Here is a 22,231-nt window from a genome sequence, read left to right on the forward strand (position 1 = left end):
GCCCCCAGGAAGGATCCAGCTCGCCGACAGCCCGGAGGATGTCCCCTGGATGCAGCGGAGAAGAACCAATGACTCACGATATGGGCCTCCTATTTGTTACAGGTGCAGCAAGCCTGGCCACTACTCTAGGAGGTGCCCGTTAAACGAGCAACCCCTGGGGCCAATCCTCTGGAGTAGACACCAACGGCCCCCTCAATTGACGAAACCGGTACGTCGGAGCTCGCCCCATCATCCCCCTGGCAGTGGATGGCGTCCCGCTCATGGCCCTCTTGAACACAGGATCATAGGTAACCACTATACCATATACACTGTACCAGCAGTATTGGGGTACTGACGAACTTGCCCCCTCTGATGATAGCCTGACCCTTATCCCAGCCAATAGACTCCCACTAACCCAGGTGGGATACAAGCAAGTGACCCTGACTGTGGGGCGTGCAGAGTTAAAGAATCAAGGGATGATTGTGGTAATGAATGAACCCAGTGATCATGCCCCGAAAGTAATCTTGGGGACCAATGTAATGGAGCATTGTATGAGTGAGGTGCTGAATCTGTTGCAGCAGTTGGCCGCTACAGCAGGAGGGGGCCGACAGAGGGCTGTGCAGCGTGAGATTCGGGCCCTTCTGTATCGGCAGCAAGTGAGCTCGACTGGCGGAGAGATTGGGGGAGTGAGGGTGATGGATGTGGCCCCCTTGGTAGTGCCACCCCGAAGTGAGATGATGATCTGGTGCAGGGCAGCAGTAGGCCCCCAGGGGCACGACTACCCGTCAATGGTGGAACCCACGCCTTCTGAACACTGGCCCACGGTGATGGCGGCCAGAGGGGTGGTTGACGTTAAAAAGGGGAGAGTGCCTGTAAGAGTGCTGAATTGTGGAGAGGAGGAAGTCAGGCTACCCTCGCCAAGTTGCTCACCCTAGACCCTCACACCATTCACGAAGTCGTTTCTCCTACCTCAGCATCCCCTGTCAGTAACCATACACCCCCTGAACAGTTAGAGGAGTGGTGCCAGGAACTACACGTAGGTACTGAAACCACACCCATGCATCACAAAGAGGGGGTATACAGGGTAGCGCAAGAGTATGAACAGGTTTTCATCAAGCACCCATTGGATTTCGGGAGGATTAAGGGTATTCAACACCATATCCCTACCGGCCTACATCCACCCATCAAAGAGAGGTATAGGCCCATTCCGCCAGCACACTATCAATGCGCCAAAGACATGTTGAGGAACATGAAGGAGGCGGGGGTCAATCGGGATAGTTGTAGTCCCTGGGCAGCTCCACTGGTGCTGGTAAAGAAGAAGGACGGCACCATGAGAATGTGTGTGGATTACCGGAAGATCAACCAGATCACGCATAAAGATGACTATCGTCTCCCCCGTATTGAAGAGTCGCTAGCTGCACTAAGAACTGCTAACTTCTTCTCTACCCTTGACCTTACCAGCGGGTACTGGCAGGTAGCGGTCGCACCAAAGGACCGAGAGAAGACGGCATTCGCCACTCCCATGGGACTCTGCGAGTTTAATAGCATGCCGTTCGGGCTGTGCAATGCCCCTGGAACCTTCCAATGGCTCATGGAGTGCTGTCTGGGACATCTCAACTTCGAAACGGTCCTACTGTACCTGGACGATGTGATTGTGTATTCCCAGACGTACAAGGCCCCCCTGGAACATCTGGCTGAAGTGTTCGCGTCCCTAGCCAAGTATGGGATGAAATTGAAGCCCTCTAAGTGCCACCTACTGAAACCCAGGGTGCAGTACCTCGGACACGTGGTGAGCGCGGAAGGCGTCGCCCCAGATCCCAAGAAGATCACTGCCATTCAGGACTGGCCAAGGCCGACCACGGTGAGGGAGGTGAGACAGTTCCTGGGCCTGGTGGGCTACTATCGTCGCTTCATTAAGGGATACACGAAGATGGCCGCCCCCATGCAAGACCTCCTCGTGGGACAGACCAAGGGTGGCAGGCCTCCGGAACCCCGTTGGCATGGGCAGAGAAGCACGAAGAGTCCTTCCGCCAACTGAAGACGGCCTTGACCGGGGAGGAAATCCTGGCGTACCCCGACTATAATCTCCCATTCATCCTCTACACCGATGCCAGTAACGTAGGCTTGGGAGCCGTCTTGTCCCAGGTCCAGAACGGAAGGGAAAAAGTGATCGCCTATGCCAGCAGAAAACTCCGGCCCATGGAGAGGAACCCTGAGAATTACAGCTCCTTCAAGCTTGAGTTCCTAGCCCTGGTGTGGGCCATTACTGAACGATTGTGCCATTACCTCGCAGCAGCTAAGTTCACCGCCTATATGGACAATAATCCGTTGACCCATCTGGACACGGCCAAGCTGGGCATGTTGGAACAGCGGTGGGTGGCCAGGCTGTCTAAATATGACTTCACGATCAAGTACCGAGCCTGCCGCAAGAACACCAACGCGGACGCGCTATCTCGGATGCCCCACCTATCGGATGAGGGACCGGAAGGCGATGGTCTCGAAGAAATCGAGCTGCCCGCATTCCACCGGCCACCAGTCGAGAAGTTGCATGTCCAGCAGCAACAGGCGAGCCTGGACCCGCTACCCAGTCAGGGATGGCAAGAAGCCCAAGACCAAGCACCTGCCGTCCAAGTGGTCAAGACCATGATTGAACAAGGTTCCGCTAGAATGGAAACTAATTACTCTAAAAACAATTTTTATTTATAAATATTAAAATTATAAGTTCAAGCTATATCTCATTGTATGTAGCTATAACGGTCAGTGAACACACATCCAGTCGTGCAGAGCTAGATATATATACTCTAAAGGGATATCAGACTAGGGAAATTAAGGATAGCCCAGTGAGGTTCTTTTTTTTGATAGAAATTGTAATATCAACTGAGATGTTAAAAAATGGCCAGGTCATAGATCCCTAGTCCTTCACCTTCCTGGTAGCGGAGGTAAACACCATAATGTTTCGGGCGCCCCCGCTCCTCGTCGGCTATCCCTAGTAGGCCCTAGAACTGCCTGTGTGTCAATAATTGACCTAAAGCCCAGAAAGTGTGGTTAGTGCTGAAGTCAGGATTATTCAATCACACTAGGTGCATAGTCAATATGCTGATTAGTATTAAGTATGTTAGTTGGTCATAGGGGAAATCCCCATACAGAGTAGTTGTAAAAAATGCTCCCCTCAGATGCACTCTAATGGGTGAGAGGGAGTACACAGGTAGCTGTCAAAAATCCGTTACCCAGTGCAGATGACCAACTGCATTAAAGTGGACCTGTAAGAATTAAATCCCAGTAGGGTAAACTTAACTTGCTGGAGAACAACCTCACAGAAGATTCCCGACGCGTTTCCCCCACTTTGTTCGGGGTTCATCAGGGGATGTTACCATCTCATGACAATGCACATAATCCAGGTCACCTTTAAGTTTTCAGTGTCCTGCCAAAGGATCCCTCAGAGACTGTAAATGGTAGTCGGATGGTCCTCCTGTTAATGCAGAATGGACCTCAGCACCTCACCCTGTCAGTATCGGGCTGAATAGGATCCTATTCAGCCCGATACTGACAGGGTGAGGTGCTGAGGTCCATTCTGCATTAACAGGAGGACCATCCGACTACCATTTACAGTCTCTGAGGGATCCTTTGGCAGGACACTGAAAACTTAAAGGTGACCTGGATTATGTGCATTGTCATGAGATGGTAACATCCCCTGATGAACCCCGAACAAAGTGGGGGAAACGCGTCGGGAATCTTCTGTGAGGTTGTTCTCCAGCAAGTTAAGTTTACCCTACTGGGATTTAATTCTTACAGGTCCACTTTAATGCAGTTGGTCATCTGCACTGGGTAACGGATTTTTGACAGCTACCTGTGTACTCCCTCTCACCCATTAGAGTGCATCTGAGGGGAGCATTTTTTACAACTACTCTGTATGGGGATTTCCCCTATGACCAACTAACATACTTAATACTAATCAGCATATTGACTATGCACCTAGTGTGATTGAATAATCCTGACTTCAGCACTAACCACACTTTCTGGGCTTTAGGTCAATTATTGACACACAGGCAGTTCTAGGGCCTACTAGGGATAGCCGACGAGGAGCGGGGGCGCCCGAAACATTATGGTGTTTACCTCCGCTGCCAGGAAGGTGAAGGACTAGGGATCTATGACCTGGCCATTTTTTAACATCTCAGTTGATATTACAATTTCTATCAAAAAAAAGAACCTCACTGGGCTATCCTTAATTTCCCTAGTCTGATATCCCTTTAGAGTATATATATCTAGCTCTGCACGACTGGATGTGTGTTCACTGACCGTTATAGCTACATACAATGAGATATAGCTTGAACTTATAATTTTAATATTTATAAATAAAAATTGTTTTTAGAGTAATTAGTTTTCGGTCTATTAACAGTTGAATTCTCTAATTCTTATTAAAATTGGTGTGTAATCCGCTAGAATGGACCCTGCTACTCTTCCTGAAGCCCAACGGCTGTGGAAAGAACGAACCAAGCTGCATCTGGACCAGGGGAAACTGTATCGGGAACTGATCAACCCGAAGACCCATGAGAAGGTTCGTCAGCTGGATGTTCCTCAGGCTAGTGTGCCCACAGTTCTACGGGCTTACCATGACGGTGCCGGGCACTTTGGGTGGAAAAAGCTGGTGATGCTGTTGAGAGAGCGGTTCTATTGGAGTGGGATGCGGGAGTCTGTGGAGGCCTGGTGCCGAGAGTGTGGTCCCTGTGTACTGAGAAGAAGGGACGAGGCCAGCCAGAAGGCCACTCTACGCTCAATCATCACTCATCAGCCACTGGAGTTGGTCGCCCTCGACCACGTTAAACTCACCCCCAGCCGAAGTGGGTACACCTACGCCCTGACCATTGTAGACCACTATTCGAGATTCATGGTGGTTGTCCGAGTTAAGGACCTGACCGGCCGTACCGCCGCTAGAGCATTCCAGGCCTATTTCTGCCGACCGCACGGGTACCCGGAGAGGGTGCTTACCGACCGGGGCCCGGCTTTTGAAGCGGAGGTGTTTCAAGAATTCTGCCAGTTGTACGGCTGTAAGAAGATTCGGACCACGCCTTACCATGCCCAGACTAATGGCATGTGTGAAAAGATGAACAATCTGGTCATGGGACTCCGCAAGACGTTACCGCTAGAAGAGCAGAACCTGTGGCCAGAAAAGCTGCCTGACCTGGTCGATATGTACAATAACATTCCTTCCTAGCTCTACCAAATGTACACCAGCGTATTTGATGAGAGCTCGGCCAGGCCGGTTGCCGGTGGACCTAGAAATGGGCTTGGAAGCTCCAGAAGCCCTCCCTTCGACTACTGGATGGGACACTCGGTGGAGAGGGCAGTACCGACAGGTCCAGGAGTACGTAGAAAGGAACCTGTGTCGAAGCCGGGAACAGCAGGAACAGTACTTCAACAAGCGGGTTCCAGCTGGCCCCTTTAAACCTGGAGATGTAGTGCTGAAACGAAAAAGAAGAATCCATAAGCTTGACGACCAATGGGAAAAGACCCTGTATGTCATACAACCCACTGAATGGGAGAATGAGAAGGCCTACCAGATTAGTCGTGACCAGGGGAAGACTTCGGCCATGGTGTCCAGGGATCACCTGAAGAGGTGCCCATCGCCGTTGAAGGTGGCAGCTGAAGTTCCAACCCCCAGACCAACCGGGGAGAAAGAAAAAGAGGTGATCCACACAGTGATGGGTGATTTCCCAGCGGACTGGCCTACACAGAATGGCACGGTGCTTATTCCGGTAATAATGTTCCCACAACCCGTGGAGGAAAAGGAGACGGAAGTAACCGCCAGTGAACCAGTGCCCAGGGTTGCACCTGTACCCAGTGCCCCTGAGTCTCCGCCAGCCCCACATAGTAGACAGGAAGAGGAACTGACTGTCTCTTCTGTCCCCTTGCCCTCCACTGATAGCATTGGGCCCAGAAGGTCCACATGCCCCAACCTAGGCCAACCCCCGCTTAGGTACAGGGAAACTACCATTTAGGGGTGTCATATGTTAAGTGTGTAAATATGTGAATGAATCAGCAAAAATCAACCGAGTTTCACCTGATTGTCGTCAGTGATTACCCCGGCCGTTGCCGGCAAGTTGTCCCCGGAGGGACATTATATGTTTAAAGTATGCATGAGGAACTGCTCATGGACAAGGCCGAGAACTTGCAGGCCACCCACGAACTTGTGGGCATGTAAATAAGTTGAGGGTTGATTTTCCGTCGGAGCCGCCTCCGTAGAGGCAGATTGGAGGAAGGGCCCGCAGCAGAGCAGGCTGGGGCCCAACCACCACAAGGACCGGTGCCCATCCTCCGGGGGTCAGGGGTCCCCTTCTTAGGGGCAGCATCAGGGCTAGGTTGCTTGGGTGGGAGAGCGGAAGACATCCGTCCGTCCGTCTGTGTTTAAACTGTTTTTATGTGCAACGTTAAAAGTGACCTGACAAATATGCGTATGTTGAGATGTTGATTGTTAAATGTTATTTATCCCCTTTTTGTACAGTTTTGAAAAACAAAATAAAACCGGTGATGGACGGGCAGCCCGCGGACGGTCTGCGTTTTACCAAGGGGGAATGTGGCACCCTGGACTAGCCAGGTCGTTATAGGTAACACACAAACACCCCCACCCCTAGGACAGCAACATTAGTCAAACACAAAACCCTTGTTGCCTCCTCCAGTGTCTGATGTCCACACCAGGTGGGGGGAGGGGCCAAGGCGGTTGGCCCCACCCACCGAGGAGTTCACAGGCCTGGAGGTGGGAAAAGTGACAGTTCAGTTTGGGAGGTTGAAGAGTGAGGAGTAAGCACTTGGGTGTCTGGGTTCATGGCCCAGGCACTAACAGCAAGGTTGGCAGACGGTGGTGGCCGTCTGCAGGAGTGGTGAAGCAACGCGGAACCGTAGGACCGGGGTCGGGCGTTGGCCCGCCGGTACCGACCGGGGAGCGAAGTGAAGCCAGCACACACGGGCAGGACCATCGGACCCCGACCAGGCTTGGAGCCGCCGATAACAGTCAAATCCGAATGTGACTGGAACCCCAGGGGTTTCCTAACAGCAAAAGTCCCGATTGAAGGCAACCGTCCGCACCGTGAGGGTATACAGCCACCGCCAACGGCTAGAGACCCAAGGGCCAGCGCCTGCGGGCACAACGGGCTCCTCCGGCACCCATACACCGGGGAGCGGACTACCGCTGGGAATCCACAGTAGTCAACATAGAACACTAAGGTGTAGGGAGAGACAGCCACCATCACCTGTCCAGGGAGAGATACAGCAGCTGGCTGCGGGACCCGTCCATCCAGCCGTTTGGTTTACCAGAGACTTTGTGCCTCATTTGCTGAGTAAGTACACCTGCGCCATCCGGCGCTGCGCCGCGCTGTCCCTGGGACCCTGCACCTCACCGGCCCTGCAGCCCCATCACGTCACCGGGCCCCGGGACCACCAACCCCTACCTACGGCGGGGGAAAACAACATCCCAGCTGCTCCCCACCATCGCTCCCGGGATCCCCGTCACCAGCAGTGGTGGTGCCCATCTTCACCACAACCCGTGGGTGGCGTCACGGACTAAATCCCCAAACCAAATCACCCATTTCACTCACAGGCGAGGAGCGCCGCTCGAGTCCCCGGATCTGGTCCACCGCTCGAGCCACCGAGCAGCAGAAGCCCCGGATCCGAGCGTGGCGAGCGCTTTCCCCTCCGCCCGCGACAATTCCATACATACCTGTAGTTGTGAGATCGGATGTATACTTTCTGAAATACAGGCAAACTGAAAAATAAGGAGCGCTGATAGTGTAATACCAACAGATCAGTGAGGTAGATCAGGAAAAATACACTCACCTGAAAAGGTTGTGAGATAGTCACAACCACTGATAGAGCATAGGATGAAGGCATCTGCTGCAGCCCCACAAGGATGTGCATACAAATCAGAGTGAAGAGGGGGTTAATGCCGCGCATCAGCCAAAATGAAGATGTAGCACGTTGATGTTATAAACTTATTTTTTTATTCCATCGGTCTACGCGTTTCGAGGATACACCTCTTCTTCAGGACCAGTGCATCAACATAGTATAGCATAAATGAAGATGTCAGACATATATATACAGCCTGTATATATATGTCTGACATCTTCATTTATGCTATACTATGTTGATGCACTGGTCCTGAAGAAGAGGTGTATCCTCGAAACGCGTAGACCGATGGAATAAAAGAATACGTTTATAACATCAACGTGCTACATCTTCATTTTGGCTGATGCGCGGCATTAACCCCCTCTTCACTCTGATTTGTATGAAATACAGGCAAGTAAAGTTTGGGAAATGCACTATTACTTGATTGATTGAAGCTGCAGAATATCTAATAGGTGGCCCGGGTTTTGCTACTTATTCCCGCCCCTGTTTGGAGCAATCGTTGCCCAGCAGAGGGCTGTTATCAATGAGGAGACTTGGTATGCCTGCTGGGCCATAATCATCCATCTGGCCTGGGAGCAAGAGCAGCGGGAGGCCCAGAAGGCGGAGGTAGAGGCCCGTAAACTTCAAGAGAAACAACACCTCAGACAGGCAAGTAACAAGGCCCGAGGGTGTAGTGGTCCAGTTCAACTTTGCAAAGGGGCGAGGCTTCATTGCAGAGCCGGGACTGGGACAAGGGGTCTTTGTCTCCTGGCGGGATGTGAGGACCCACCTCCCAAAAGGGCACCCTGAAGGACATGTACACCAGGGTGATGTGGTCTCATACACCCGGCACTATGGGGAGCGAGGCTGGTACGCCCAGGATCTGGTGAGATGTTCAGCAGGGGCCGCTGCAGCATCATCAGTCCCCGCTTCTTCACTAGCACCAGTGATACTCTTACCACCAGGTGGCAGTAGAGGTGCAAGGGATCAGTGCACCCAAACCAAGAAGCCGGCTTAACCAGTTCCCCTGTTTCAATTTCCCGGTAGCTGTAACCTGTCTGCTACCAGTGTGTGTAAAATGTTGATTTTGCTTTAACCTGGTTATAATGTTGATAATGTTTGATAAAAATGGACCACCAGCTACTGGACTGGTAGAAGCAAGAACTAGCCTTGTAAATAGTTGCACCAGTTGTGCACACTACCAGAGTAATACCGCAGCAAAGTCTGAAAACGTTCTCTCTCTCATTATCCTGGCATTTGGCAAATAATTTTGGTGACTAATTGACCTAACTCAAGAGAAAAACCTGCAGATGTGTCTGTATAGAGAGTGGAGGGAAAAACCTGCAGATATGTCTGTATAGAGAGCGGAGGAAAAACTTGCGGATGTATCTGTATGGAGAGAGGAGGGAAAAACCTGCAGATGTGTCTGTATAGAGAGCGGAGGGAGAAAACTACAGATGTATCTGTATAGAGAGCGGAGGGAAAAACCTGCAGATGTGTCTGTATAGAGAGCGGAGGGAAAAACCTGCAGATATGTCTGTATAGAGAGCGGAGGAAAAACGTGCAGGTGTATCTGTATATAGAGTAGAGGGAAAAACCTGCAGATGCGTCTTTATAGAGAGAAGAGGGAAAAACCTGCAGATGTGTCTGTATAGAAAGCAGAGGGAACAACCTGCAGATGTGTTTGTATAAAGAGCTGAGGAAAAAACCTGCACATGTGTCTGTATAGAGAGCAGAGGGAAAAACCTGCACATGTATCTGTATAGAGAATGGAGGGAAAAACCTGAAGATGTGTCTTTATAGAGAGCGGAGGGAAAACCTGCAGATGTGTCTTTATAGAGAGTGGAGGGAAAACCTGCAGATGTGTCTGTATAGAGAGCGGAGGGAAAAACCTGCGGATGTGCCTTTATAGATAGAGGATGGAAACTTCTGGTTTCAACTGTATTTATAGGCCTTAGCAGTGCCACTGTGACCCAAACATCTGAGCCCGGAGCCTATAGAGACCTAGCTACTCCCATGCATACACCGTTACCTCGGTCTCGTTGGTTTCCGTGAAGCTCCAGGTGTTTGTTGTGCTCACATTTATCTCCACTTTAGCCTCAGTCTCGACAATACAGGGTATTCCAGCTTTAAATTTGAGAGAGGCGCCAACTTCAATTGTAAATCCGTGTTCCTGGGAGAAGGAGCTGGAGGACCTCACTGTCTTATCAAACCTGCCCGAGAAAACACAGACCAGATGTAATGTCCAGATCCGGAAGTGACCAAGGTAAAGCTTTCATCACCAGAAAACTAGCAACTCATTGAATAGTGTTCCAAGATCATCAGGAGGACACTGCACCTATCACCAAAATCAGTTTTCTCAGTTTTATTTTTTAATATATTACAAATGTAAGATTAAACTTTTCTAAATATAGATATAAAAGTAATAGAAGTTAAATGTGAAGGGCGTACACATGGTGCAAATCTGACTATTTACTGAAAGTCGTCCCCGGCATTCCTTGTGGTGCTTCATCACCCCACGTCACGGAATTGATCTATCTGCCCTAAGCAACATCATCTTGGTGCTAAAACCCAAGAGATCATGTTCAGGGCCGTGGTGTTACAGATAATGTACGCACAAAACATTAAACAGCAAATGGTGTTATAAAAAAACACTTGTTCTAGTTTGACCACCAAATCCACACACCTATACTAGAGTCCAGCACCCCAATCCGGCATCCTTCCAGGACAAGGCAGGCAGCACCATAAGTCACAACTTTGAAATAGTCTGATCATCATTAGGAGGGGGTCTGTACACTTTTCCCTATAAATTATCTGATCTCTAGGGACACATCCAGTAATGGTCCATCCATGTCTACTTTGGTAAGAGGTCAGTTATGCAGATTTTGTTTTCCCTTTATGAAGGTATGGATGTTCTTCTATATGAAGACATGAAGCTAGAGTTCCTCGTTAGGGTCATTTATACAGTTGTGCTCAAATGTGTACTCACCCCGGCAGATTTTATGTTTTCTTGGCCTTTTTCAGAGAATATAAGGGGCACTTTGCACGCGGCCACATCGCTAGCCGATGCTGCGATGCCGAGCGCGATAGTCCCCGCCCCCGTCGCAGCTGCGATATCCTGGTGATAGCTGGCATAGCGAACATTATCGCTACGCCAGCTTCACACGCACTTACCTGCCCTGCGACGTTGCTTTCCTTATTAAGGGGGCGGGTCGTGCAGCTTCATAGCAACGTCACACAGCAGGCGGCCAATAGAAGCGGAGGGGCGGAGATGAGCGGAACATAAACATCCCGCCCACCTCCTTCCTTCCGCATAGCTGGCGTGAGCCACAGGACGCAGGTAGGAGATGATCCTCACTCCTGTGGCTTCACACACAGCGATGTGTGATGCCGCTGGAAGGAGGAACAACATCGTCACATCGGTCATTTCCAAATTATGGAAATGACCGACGCTACACCGATGATACGATTACGACGATTTTGCGCTCGTTAATCGTATCAAAAAGGCTTTACACACTACGATATCGCCTGCGACGCCGGATGTGCGTCACTTTCAATTTGACCCCACCGACATCGCAGGTGCGATGTCGTAGTGTGCAAAGTGCCCCTAAGTGATAACACACAATCTTGTCTTCCACGCATGGTTAATGGTCGGGTGAAGCCATTTATTGTCACGTACTTTGTTTTCTCTTTTTAAATCATAATGACAACCAAAAACATCCAAATGACCCTGATGAAAAGTTCACACACCCTGGTGATTTTGGCTGATAACATGCACAGAAGTTGACACATATGGGTTTGAATGGCTAATAAAGGTAACATCCTCACCTGTGACCTGTCTGCTTGTAATCAGTGTGTGCATAAAATCTGAGTATGTTACTGGGATCCAGACAGACTCTTGCATCTTTCATTCAGCCACTGACATTTCTGGATTGTGAGTCATGGGGAAAGCAAAAGAATTTTCAATGGATCTAAGGGAAAAGATAGTTAATCTGTATAAAACAGGAAAGGGATACAAAAAGATATCAAAGGAGGTAATAATGCCGGTCAGCAGTGTTCAAACTGTGATTAACAAATGGAAAATCAGGGGCTCTGTAAAAACCAAACCACAATCAGGTAGACCAACAAATATTTCGACCACAACTGCCAGGAAAATTGTTCAGGATGCAAAGAAAAACCCACAAATAATATCAGTTGAAATACAGGACTCACTGAAAAGTAGTGGTGTGGCTGTTTCAAGATGCACAATAAGGAGGTACTTGAAGAAAAATGGGCTGCATGGTCGAGTGGCCAGAAGAAAGCCATTGCTGATAAAATACCACAAAGTATCTCACCTACAATACACCAAACAGCACAGAGACAAGCCTCCAAACATCTGGAACAAGGTAATTTGGATGAGACCAAAATCAGTCTTTTTGGCCATAACCATAAACGTTACACTTGGAGAGGTTTCAACAAGGCCTATGTTGAAAGGAACACCATTCCTACTGTAAAGCATGGAGGTGGATCACTGATGATGTATGGATGTGTGAGCTACAAAGACACAGAAAACTTTGTCAAGGTTGAAGGAAAGATGAATGCAGCACGTTATCAGCAAATACTGGAGGCAAATTTACATTCATCAGCCCGGAAGCTGCGCATGGGACGTAGTTGGACATTTCAACATGACAATGATCTAAAGCACAAGGCCAAGTCGACCTGTCATTGGCTACAGCAGAACAAAGTGAAGGTTCTGGAGTGGCCATCTCAGTTTCCTGACCTCAATATCATTGAACCGCTCTGGGGAGAACACAAGCAAAGCGCAGTTCATGCAAGAAAGGCCAGAAATTTACAGGAACTGGAGGCGCCAAGAAGAATGGGCAGCTTCACCATCTGACCAAGAAGAATGGGCAGATTCCCCAACTGGGAAAATAAAGAGCCTCGTCCAAGACTACCACAAAAGACTTCAAGCTGTCATTGATGTTAGAGGGGCCAATACACGGTATTAAGAACTGAGGGGTGTGAACTTTTTATTAGGGTCATTTAGATGTTTTTGGTTGTCATTATGATTTAAAAAGAGAAAACACAGTAGCTTCACAATTAATGGCTTCACTCAACCACTCACCATGAGTGGGAAAATGATTGTGTGTTACCATTCATATTCTCTGAAAAAAGGCCAAGAAAGCAAAAAGTCTGTCGGGGTGTGTAAACTTTTGAGCACAACTGTATAGTACTTGATTTTTTAACCTTTGACAGAATCATTCTAATACTCACGTGAAGGTATGTTTCAGAGCCGTGCTGCTCCTCCTATTATCATAGACTCTCTCCTCTATCACTTCTGGATTCTCGGAAGACCTTTTCCCCTTTTCAGGCAGAAACTCAAAGCTGATAATGTTGCTGATTGTCTTGTCTTTTGTGAAAGAAAGGAAAGGAAATATATTGTAGTTATTTCCTAATTTCTCAGCATTGGCCAAATATGCACCATTATCTGGTAAGGATCCTTTGTAAATGTTTCCACTCCCTTTTTCTACACACCACAGTTTTCCACCAGGACAAAATGACATGAAATGTGTAAGACTACACCAGCCACTTCCTCCAGCCACGGTGACGGTCTTCATCCACTCCTTAAAGTCTTGGGTTTTTGGTGGTTTTGATTTCACGATATTATCTTGTTTGGTCACCACTGCGTACAGAAGACCACTTGGATCAAAAAATAAGGTTTCACACTTCTCCCAACCACTGGTCCCGATCTGTGTGGCTTGTCCATACATCCAGGGTACATTTTCATTGATTGGCTGTGGACCTTTGTAGAACTCTCCACTTTTGGTTGTACCGTACAAGTCTCCGTCTGGATGAAAGAAAAGAATTTTATATTCACCCCATTCACATTTACCGACTCTTCTGGCTGTAGAAAACCAATCAACACCTTCCTTTGCTTGAATCGGCCCCTTGTAAAGGTCCTTATCACGGACACAGAACAGTTCCCCTTCTGGACTGCAGAAAGCGTGGCTGGCATTTCCCAGTTTCCCCACAAGTGCAGCTCTGTAAACATAGCCGTCTCGTGGATCTCTAGGTGGCAAACCAATTCTCATGGTCCCATCTTTTCCAACGGTCAATAAGAGAGTCTCTGGAAAAGAGGAACCACATTATTTAACCTTATTTCAAATCATGAATTCATCTCAATGTAAAATGTGAACACAAAGTATTAAAGGATGACGTCCAAACAACGCATGAAGGTATAAGTATAGAGGAAAAAAGCAATCAGACAAGTGACAGCAGTCCTGGATGGTTCATTACAGGTGGATTTATTTCTTACAAGCATGGGAACCCTTGACGGGGGTTGCAAACTTGCCTATTTGGCCAAAATATGGATGGATACCTCTTGTATTTTATACATTACTGTTTCATCTTTCTATTGCACATTTTTACTGCAGGATTCAGCCAGGACCTTTAGTGTTGGTTCTGAGAACTGGTGTCTGTCCTGTGGGGGCATGCACATAGTGCGGGGCAGCCGCCTGATCTAATAGTATGGGCATCACCCATAGGCTGTGAGCTAGATACTTTGCATTGCACATGCCTGTGTGACTGGCGCCCTATCTGTGTGCATGTCTAACACCAGCAGCCACCTCCTCCATAAATTGGTTGGTAGTGAGGGGTTGTTTTATCAATATTTTGCATCTCTGCTGCCCCCACCTTTATCATGGGGCTGCTGCGTCCTGGTAGTGCATTGGTGATTTGGTCTTGTGTTGGTAAGGCTGTGTCTTTTTCTGGGAGAATTTTTTAATTTATGTCCTAATGTGAGGTGTCTCTAATACTATTACCCTGCCTGGATGAAATCAAGACTTACTAAACGTGCAGAAAATGCAATAAAATAGACAAATACCACCAGGGCATAACAACACGTTACCAGCATATACAGGAATAACTGTACCACCATTTACCAAATCATTAACCAAAATCACTCTACGGTGACCATATAATGGTGACATCAGGTCTACACCAGTGCCCTGCGGACCATATATATGTACACTGTGTGAGGTCTTACCAGTGGTGCTTGCGGATTGTAGTCATTCATTTAACCTTATTCACATTTGGCCCAGACCACTATTACACCTTTTGCCATCCATGACTTGTCCCTATAGAAAGCAATACCCAGACATCTTTGTCTTCTTGCATCGCATTCACATTCCACTCAGACCAATATTAGCCTGTGTGCCAGCACCTATGAAAAATTATTTTCTCAGCCCTAATCGGACTAAAAAACAATTGCAGCATGCTGTGGGTGCAATGCCTTCCTGATGTCTCTCGCACCCATTCAAGTCAATGGGGCGAAAGAAAAATCGCACTGCACTTGCAGCACAGCGGTGAACTGCGAGTGCATGGAGAGAATGGCAATAGCCAGCAACAGAGCAGAGAGGGAGATAAGTCCCTCCCCTCCGCAGTGCTGGCCCGTCCCTCCTCAGTGCCGGCCCGCCCCCTGCAGCTGTGGTCCGATCGCATAATGAGACCTCAGTCTCAGTGACACTTGCATGACAATATCACCCAACACATGCCCCATGAGCATGTGTTGGGTGATATTGTCACCCAATACAAAGAATTCTTGGGATCCCATAGAAGAAATGCTGTTATGCCACAAAGGCACAGTCACAAAAAGACATACCATTCCTCTCAATTTTGTAAGAAATAAAGAAGGATATATATTGCAGCACTTTCACAATTTTGCCCATATTGAGACCCCTTAATGTTCTCACTCTTATGATACCTCTTTCACAACCTCTCATGCAGTATAATGGTCCCCAAAAAGTCTCCCGAGCAGAATGGTGAACTTCTCACAGGATTTCCTACAGTATTGAGACCTTCCCTAGCCCTTCTTGCAGTATAATGGTCCCCAAAAAATCTTGCAAACAGAATGATGATCTCCTCACAGCCTTTTCTACAGTATGAAGACCCTCCACAGCTTCACATACAGTATAATGGTTCCCAAAAAGTCTCAAGAGCAGAATGATGATCTTGCCATAGCCTTTCCTACAGTATGAAGACCGTACACAGACAGTAAATGGTCCCCAGACAGCACCCCTGACCTAATCCACCTAATACAGGCTCCATTGCTCTGCTTCCTTTGTCTCCACCTCTATCTTGTTTCAAAGGGGACAAGGCTGGCACAATGCACTGATGACATCTATTCTTGGTGTGTGCCTCCAGCAGGCTTCTGGCTGACAAGAAGCTTGCAGCCTGCTGACGCGCCCCAGGGCTATGGGGTACTTGGTCCCAGGCGGTGTATCGCTGGAATATGTCACTGGGTGGACGTTGCCTGGTTCCGTGACCCTGGGGTAATAAAGTTTTAAATGATAATAAAGTTTTTGTCATGACTAGAGATGAGCCACTCCCCTAGAGTTCGAGTTCGGTTCGGTTCGTCGAACGGTACCCCGTTCGACAAACCGTTCGACGAACCTCTCGAACCCCATTGAAAACAATGGCAGGCAATCACAAACACATAAAAACATATTATAAATGTACACATACAGTTGATAAATATTTCCATAATATTTACCTGTCCCCGCGATGCGTCCTACACTCTGTCTCCCGCAGCTTTTCTATCGGTAATTGCTGCATCCTCCCGGTAACCAGCAGTGATGACAGGACCTATCGTGACATCAAAATAGCATGTGACCAGTCATGTGTCTATTATCTCATTGGCTACAGACTGGTCACATGGCTTTGACGTCATGCTAGGTCCTGCCATTGCATATCTCCGGTACACGGTGCACGTTTGTGTATCACCGTGTACCGTTGACATGCTCTAGCACACGGTAGACTCCCCATTCTGCCGCTAACAGCCAGCAGCACTGATCACTCACGGAGTGAAAAGCAGCAGTGTCTTCTTCCCATGCAGTGCTGCTGATGGAGCAGAGCTGCATGGGCTGAAGGAGAAAGAAGACAGAAGACCATGGATCATGGAGGGATAAGAGGGAGTAATAAACATGGAGTCTCTAAGTGTGTCTGTGTATTTATTTCTATTAAAGTATTTTTTCTCTGAGTGGTGTCTTTTTTTAACCCTTTATTGGAGATTCTTAATGGCTGGGTCAAACTTTCCTGAAATATGGAATCTCTGACTTAATACTAGCTAGTAAAACAAAGCTAGTATTAACTCATTATTACCCAGCGAGCCACCGGCATCAGTGCAGCTGGAAGAGTTGGATACAGCACCAGAAGATGGCGCTTCTATGAGAGCGCCATTTTCTGGGGCGGCTGCGGACTGCAATTCGCAGCAGAGGCGCCCAGAAAGCTCGGGCTAACTTGTGCTGCGGATCCAATCCCCAGCTACCTAGTTGTACCCGGCTAGACACAAAAATGGGGCGAAGCCCACGTCGTTTTTTTTTTATTATTTCATGAAATTCATGAAATAATTAAAAAAATGGCTTCCCTATATTTTTAGTTCCCAGCCGGGTACAAATAGGCAGCTGGGGGTTGGGGGCAGCCGTACCTGCCTGCTGTACCTGACTAGCATACAAAAATATGGCGAAGCTCACGTCTTTTGTTTTGTAGTTTTTTGGCAAAGAAAAATAAAAAATGCTTCCCTGGATTTTCCATTGCCAGTGAAGGTTACACCAAGCAGTGGGGGTTAGCAGCCAGTAGCTGCTTGGATTATCCTTAGCTAGCAATACAAAAAATGCAGCGGGAGCCCATATATATTTTTTTTAATTATTTATTTAAGTAACTAAAAAAAAAGGGCTTCCCTGTAGTTTGATTGCCTGACATGACAGTGCTGTAAAAATAAATCTTTTAAAAAAATGACGTAGCGCTCCGCGGTATTTTTGATTCTCAGCGCAGATAAAGCAGACAGCTATGGGTTGCCACCCCCATCTGCCTGGAGTTACCTTGGCTGGCAATTAAAATACAGGGAAGCCTATTAATTTTTTTTATTTAAAAAAATAGTTTAAAAAAAATGACGTTGGGTCCCCCCATTTTTGATAGCCAGCTAGGGTAAAGCAGAAGGCTGTAGCCTGAAAACCACAGCTGGCAGCTTTACCGTGGTTGGGGATCCAATGTGGAGGTTACCCCAGGCTCTTTTTTTATAATTACTTTATAAATATTAATAATTCCAAAAAAGATGTAGGGTCCCCCCCAAATTGCCAAATTGGATCAACAGTCAAGGTAAAGCGGACAGCTTTGGTCTGGTATTCTCAGGGTGGGAAGGTCCATAGTTATTGCACCTTCACAGCCTAAAAATAGCAGCCTGCAGGCGCCCCAGAAGTGGCGCATCCACTAGATGCGCCAATCCTGGCGCTTCACCCCAGCTCATCCCGTGCCCTGGTGCGGTGGCAAACGGGGTAATAAATGGGGTTGATACTAGCTGTAAGGTCACCTGACATCAAGCCCAGAAGTTTGTGATGTCATGGCGTCTATCACATACCCGACATCACAAACTGTCAGTACTAACAAAAAAATAGACAAAAAAAAATTGATTTGAAAAAACACCTCCAAAACATTCCCTCTTTCACCAATTTATTGTAAGGAAAAAAAAATAAGGGGATCCCACGATGACTCTGGACCGTCTAGAATATGGGGGGACACGCTCAGGGAACGTATCCCCCATTTTCTAGGAGTTCAGACCCTCCATGTGAGGAGTGTGGGTGCAATGAATCTGCACCCACTCTCCCCGGGTCCACAGCAGCAGAGTCCATGTCGTAACTGTTGCTACCAAAGCTACAATGCCCTACTCATGAGGTAAGGGTATGCCCAATCAGGAGAACTATTCTACATTTCCAAATATTGGTATTTGCTGATATTGTTGCTATTCCACCTACTATATATTGGGGATAGGATCTTGGAGATGGAATACCCCTTTAAGTCCAGTTATCCAGCTGAATGAATACTAAACAACAGAGCTCGCTATTTAGACATGTTTTCTTGCGGCGTATAACGGACTCTCATGTTTGGTAGTCGTTCAGCAGGGCAACTACAAAATCAAATACCTCCATTTGGAAATGTAGTATAGCTCTCCTGATTAACTACTGTATGTTCCTTACCTCATGAGCAGGGCATTGCAGTAGCTTACAGATGCATGGTTACCGCCACTCACTGTGTCTGAACACAGGAAGCTGAGCTGACAGCCGCTCTTTACATGCGGCAGTGTCTATTGTGAAGGAGGGGGCCGCTGGGATCAACGCTGCACAGGTACCGTGGGACACCGGGGAACACCAGTGGGGTTATAGGGGGTGACCTGGCAGGGCATGGGGAGGAGTTTTTTGTCGCATGTGTCATGGCACATGCGACAGAAATAAGAGGAGTAGGGTGAATGCGGCCGGCGCGCTGCTGTGCGCGCGGTTATCTTGGATTTCCGGGAGGGGGTTGGGGGGGGCACTTTGGTGACACCGGGGACCGGAGGGGACCGGGGAGGAGATTTATCTCCCATATGACATGTTTGTTCATGCCAGATGGGAGATAAATAATTTTTTACCGGCGCTGTCATTTACTGTAACGTGATCATCGGTATACGGTGTATACCTGTGATCATGTGAGCGGGGACCGGAAAAAACGTCCTGAATCATGATCTCCAGGGTCTCAGCTACCCCTGAAATTCCGGAGATTTTCTGACGCTGGGGGGCGCTATTCACTTATTTCTGCCTGCTGTTTATAAACGGCAGATCAGAATAAGGCTACATTCACACAACAGATCCGTTTTTGCGGTCCGCAAAAAACGGTCCGTTTTTTTCACGGGTCCATCCGTGTGGCATCCGTTTCTGTTCTGTATACGGTCTGCATGTCAACTGTTTGTCATCCGTGTGCCTTCCGTTTTTTTTGCGTACTACAAAAAAACTGAAGGAGGGAAAATACATAAATTTACCTAGGATCCATAGCTTCATCCTACATGAGGCGGTCACATGTTCCCTCCAGTGCCATTTTCTTCTGCTTTTCACAGCGTAGAGCGCTCTGGTGATTTTCCTGTGCTTGTGCACTTCATATCAGTCTTTTCTGTCATTATAATGGCAGAAAGACACATCATGTCCCACTCTCCTGCATTTTGTAATTTTGCACCCTTTGGTGCCTTTCATGTGGCACTAAGGGGTGCTTAGCCTTGTAATTAGCATTTTTGATAGCCAGCTAGGGTAAAGCAGACGGCTGCAGCCTGCAGACCACAGCTGGCAGCTTCACCTTGGCTGGTAATCCAAACTGAGGGCACCCCACGCTGTTATTTTAAATTAAATAAATAATTTAAAAAAAAACACTTGGGGGTCCCCCCAAAATTGGATCACCAGCCAAGGTAAAGCGGACAGCTGGGGTCTGATATTCTCAGACTAGGGAGGTCCATGGTTATTGGACTCTCCCCAGCCTTAAAATAGCAGGCCGCAGCCGCCCCAGAAGTGGCGCATGCATTAGATGCGCCAATCCTGGTGCTTTGCTCCAGCTCATTCCGTTGCCCTGGTGCGGTGGCAAACGGGGTAATATATGAGGTTAATACCAGATGTGTAATGTCACCTGGCATCAAGCCCTGGGGTTGGTGAGGTCAGGCGTCTATCAGATACCCGACATCACCAACCCAGTCAGTAATAAAAAAAAAATAGACGACAAACACATTTTTATTTGAAAAAACACTCCCCAAAACATTCCCTCTTTCACCAATTTATTAGAAAGAAAAACAAATCCAGGTCCGCTGTAATCCAAGGGGTTCCCATGATGATCCATACCATAGTCACTGTCCCAGTCAATGAAGAACAGAATGTTCCCCATTGGCTGCGAGAGCAATGCAGTGACCTGAGCTAACATCAATAGGTCAGCCCAGGTCACTGCAGGGCATGACAAGTGCTGCTGTCAGGAGCGAGGTACATTACCTGCGGTGATGATCTCCTGCACTGCTGATAGCAGAGCTGTCACTAACTTCAATGACCGCCGCCTTCACAGCCAAGTATCGCGGGTGCCTGTGATGTCACCGCTAGTCACAGTCTTGGGTCAGCAGCGAGAGGAGGAGATGTGACAAGCGGCGGCCATGGAGGACAGTGACAGCGCTGAGGTCGGGAGGGCGGGACTTCATCACCGCAGGTAAGCCGAGCAGGGTAATGTGTGCGAACTGCGAGGTGGGTGGAGCCAAGCAGGGTAATGTGTGCGGGCAGCGGAGTGCGAGGTGGGTGGAGCCAAGTGGGGTAATGTGTGCGGAGTGTGAGGTGGGTGGAGCCAAGCAGGGTAATGTGTGCGGAGTGTGAGGTGGGTGGAGCCTAGCGGGGTAATGTGTGTGGAGTGTGAGGTGGGTGGAGCCAAGGAGGGTAATGTGTGCGGAGTGTGAGGTGGATGGAGCTAAGCTGGGTAATGTGTGCGGTCTGCGAGGTGGGTGGAGCCGAGCGGGGCCATGTGTGCGGAGTGCGAGGTGGGTGGAGCCTAGCGGGGCCATGTATGCAGGCGGAGGAGTGCAAAGTGGGAGGAGCCTAGCGGGGCCATGTGGCGCTGAGGACGTCAGTGCCAGGGACCGCATGGCTGCGGACAGGTGAGTGTGAGTGTGTGTGTGTGTGTGTGTGTACATGCCGAGTGCAGGAGGGGGCGGAGCCGAGTGGGGAAGTGTCAGCTCCCTGCACACGTAACCAGGGTAATATCGGGTTACCAAGCAAAGCGCTTTGCTTGGATACCCTATATTTACATTGGTTACCAGCTTACCGCAGGCTGCCAGCGATGGCTCCCTGCACAGTGTAGCTGTAAAAAGCCATGCTTTTGGTGATCGAACCGTTCTCGAATGTAACTCAAACTTTCGAGCTTTTAGCAAAATCGATCGATCATTCGATCTTGAGCACCCCCAAAAATCACTCGAACATGAAATTGGCGAACCTCGAACCTTGAACATCGCTCATCTCATTACGCCACCTGTGGTGCGCGGCCAGGTAGGGGGCCGCCGCTACAGGGTTCTTCTCACCCGGGGTCAACGTTGATTGCAGCCAAGATGGAGTCAGTCCCCACAGGTGGAGTGGGTGCCCAGTGAGGATGGCTGCCTGGCTGGTAGTGGACCGTGGGCACCAGAGGGCGGGACGGCGTCGCCGGTAAATAATGGAAACAAGGCAAGAGCTCCAGTTCAGGTGTTTACTCACTGGATAGGAGATTGCCCGAGAGTGTCCTGGTTCCCTGCTGGTAAGTCTCTGATTACCCGTTGCAAGTTCCAGGCGGTTACCGGAGTCCTGTTTGTCCTGTTTGTTCAGCGACTGGCAGAAGGAACCTGGGCCGAGCTCCTGCTCACAATCATAACCACCATAAGGGTGGTTATTAATGGTACGTACTCGGACTGGGTCTCAGTTCATAGTGGGGTACCACAGGGGTCAGTATTGGGCCCGCTTCTTTTCAACATATTTATAAATGACCTTGTTGGGGGCATGCGGAGTAGAATTTCAATATTTGCAGATGATACTAAACTCTGCAG

General features: G+C 48.6%; 1 protein-coding gene across 3 annotated transcripts in view; it reads right to left on the reverse strand.

The window, feature by feature from the left end:
- LOC142270978 (uncharacterized) overlaps nucleotides 1–22,231 on the reverse strand; it is a 48,659-nt gene that overhangs the window by 5,266 nt on the left and 21,162 nt on the right. For all 3 annotated transcript variants that reach the window (XM_075332459.1, XM_075332467.1, XM_075332466.1), the window contains 2 exons: nucleotides 13,108–13,960; nucleotides 9,887–10,067 (listed from right to left, as the gene is read on the reverse strand). In XM_075332459.1, the coding sequence (XP_075188574.1) occupies nucleotides 9,887–10,067; nucleotides 13,108–13,960 (1,034 nt within the window). The remainder of the gene's footprint in view (nucleotides 1–9,886; nucleotides 10,068–13,107; nucleotides 13,961–22,231) is intronic.

This window comes from Anomaloglossus baeobatrachus, chromosome 1, assembly GCF_048569485.1.
Source record: "Anomaloglossus baeobatrachus isolate aAnoBae1 chromosome 1, aAnoBae1.hap1, whole genome shotgun sequence".
Classification (NCBI taxonomy): Eukaryota; Metazoa; Chordata; class Amphibia; order Anura; family Aromobatidae; genus Anomaloglossus; species Anomaloglossus baeobatrachus.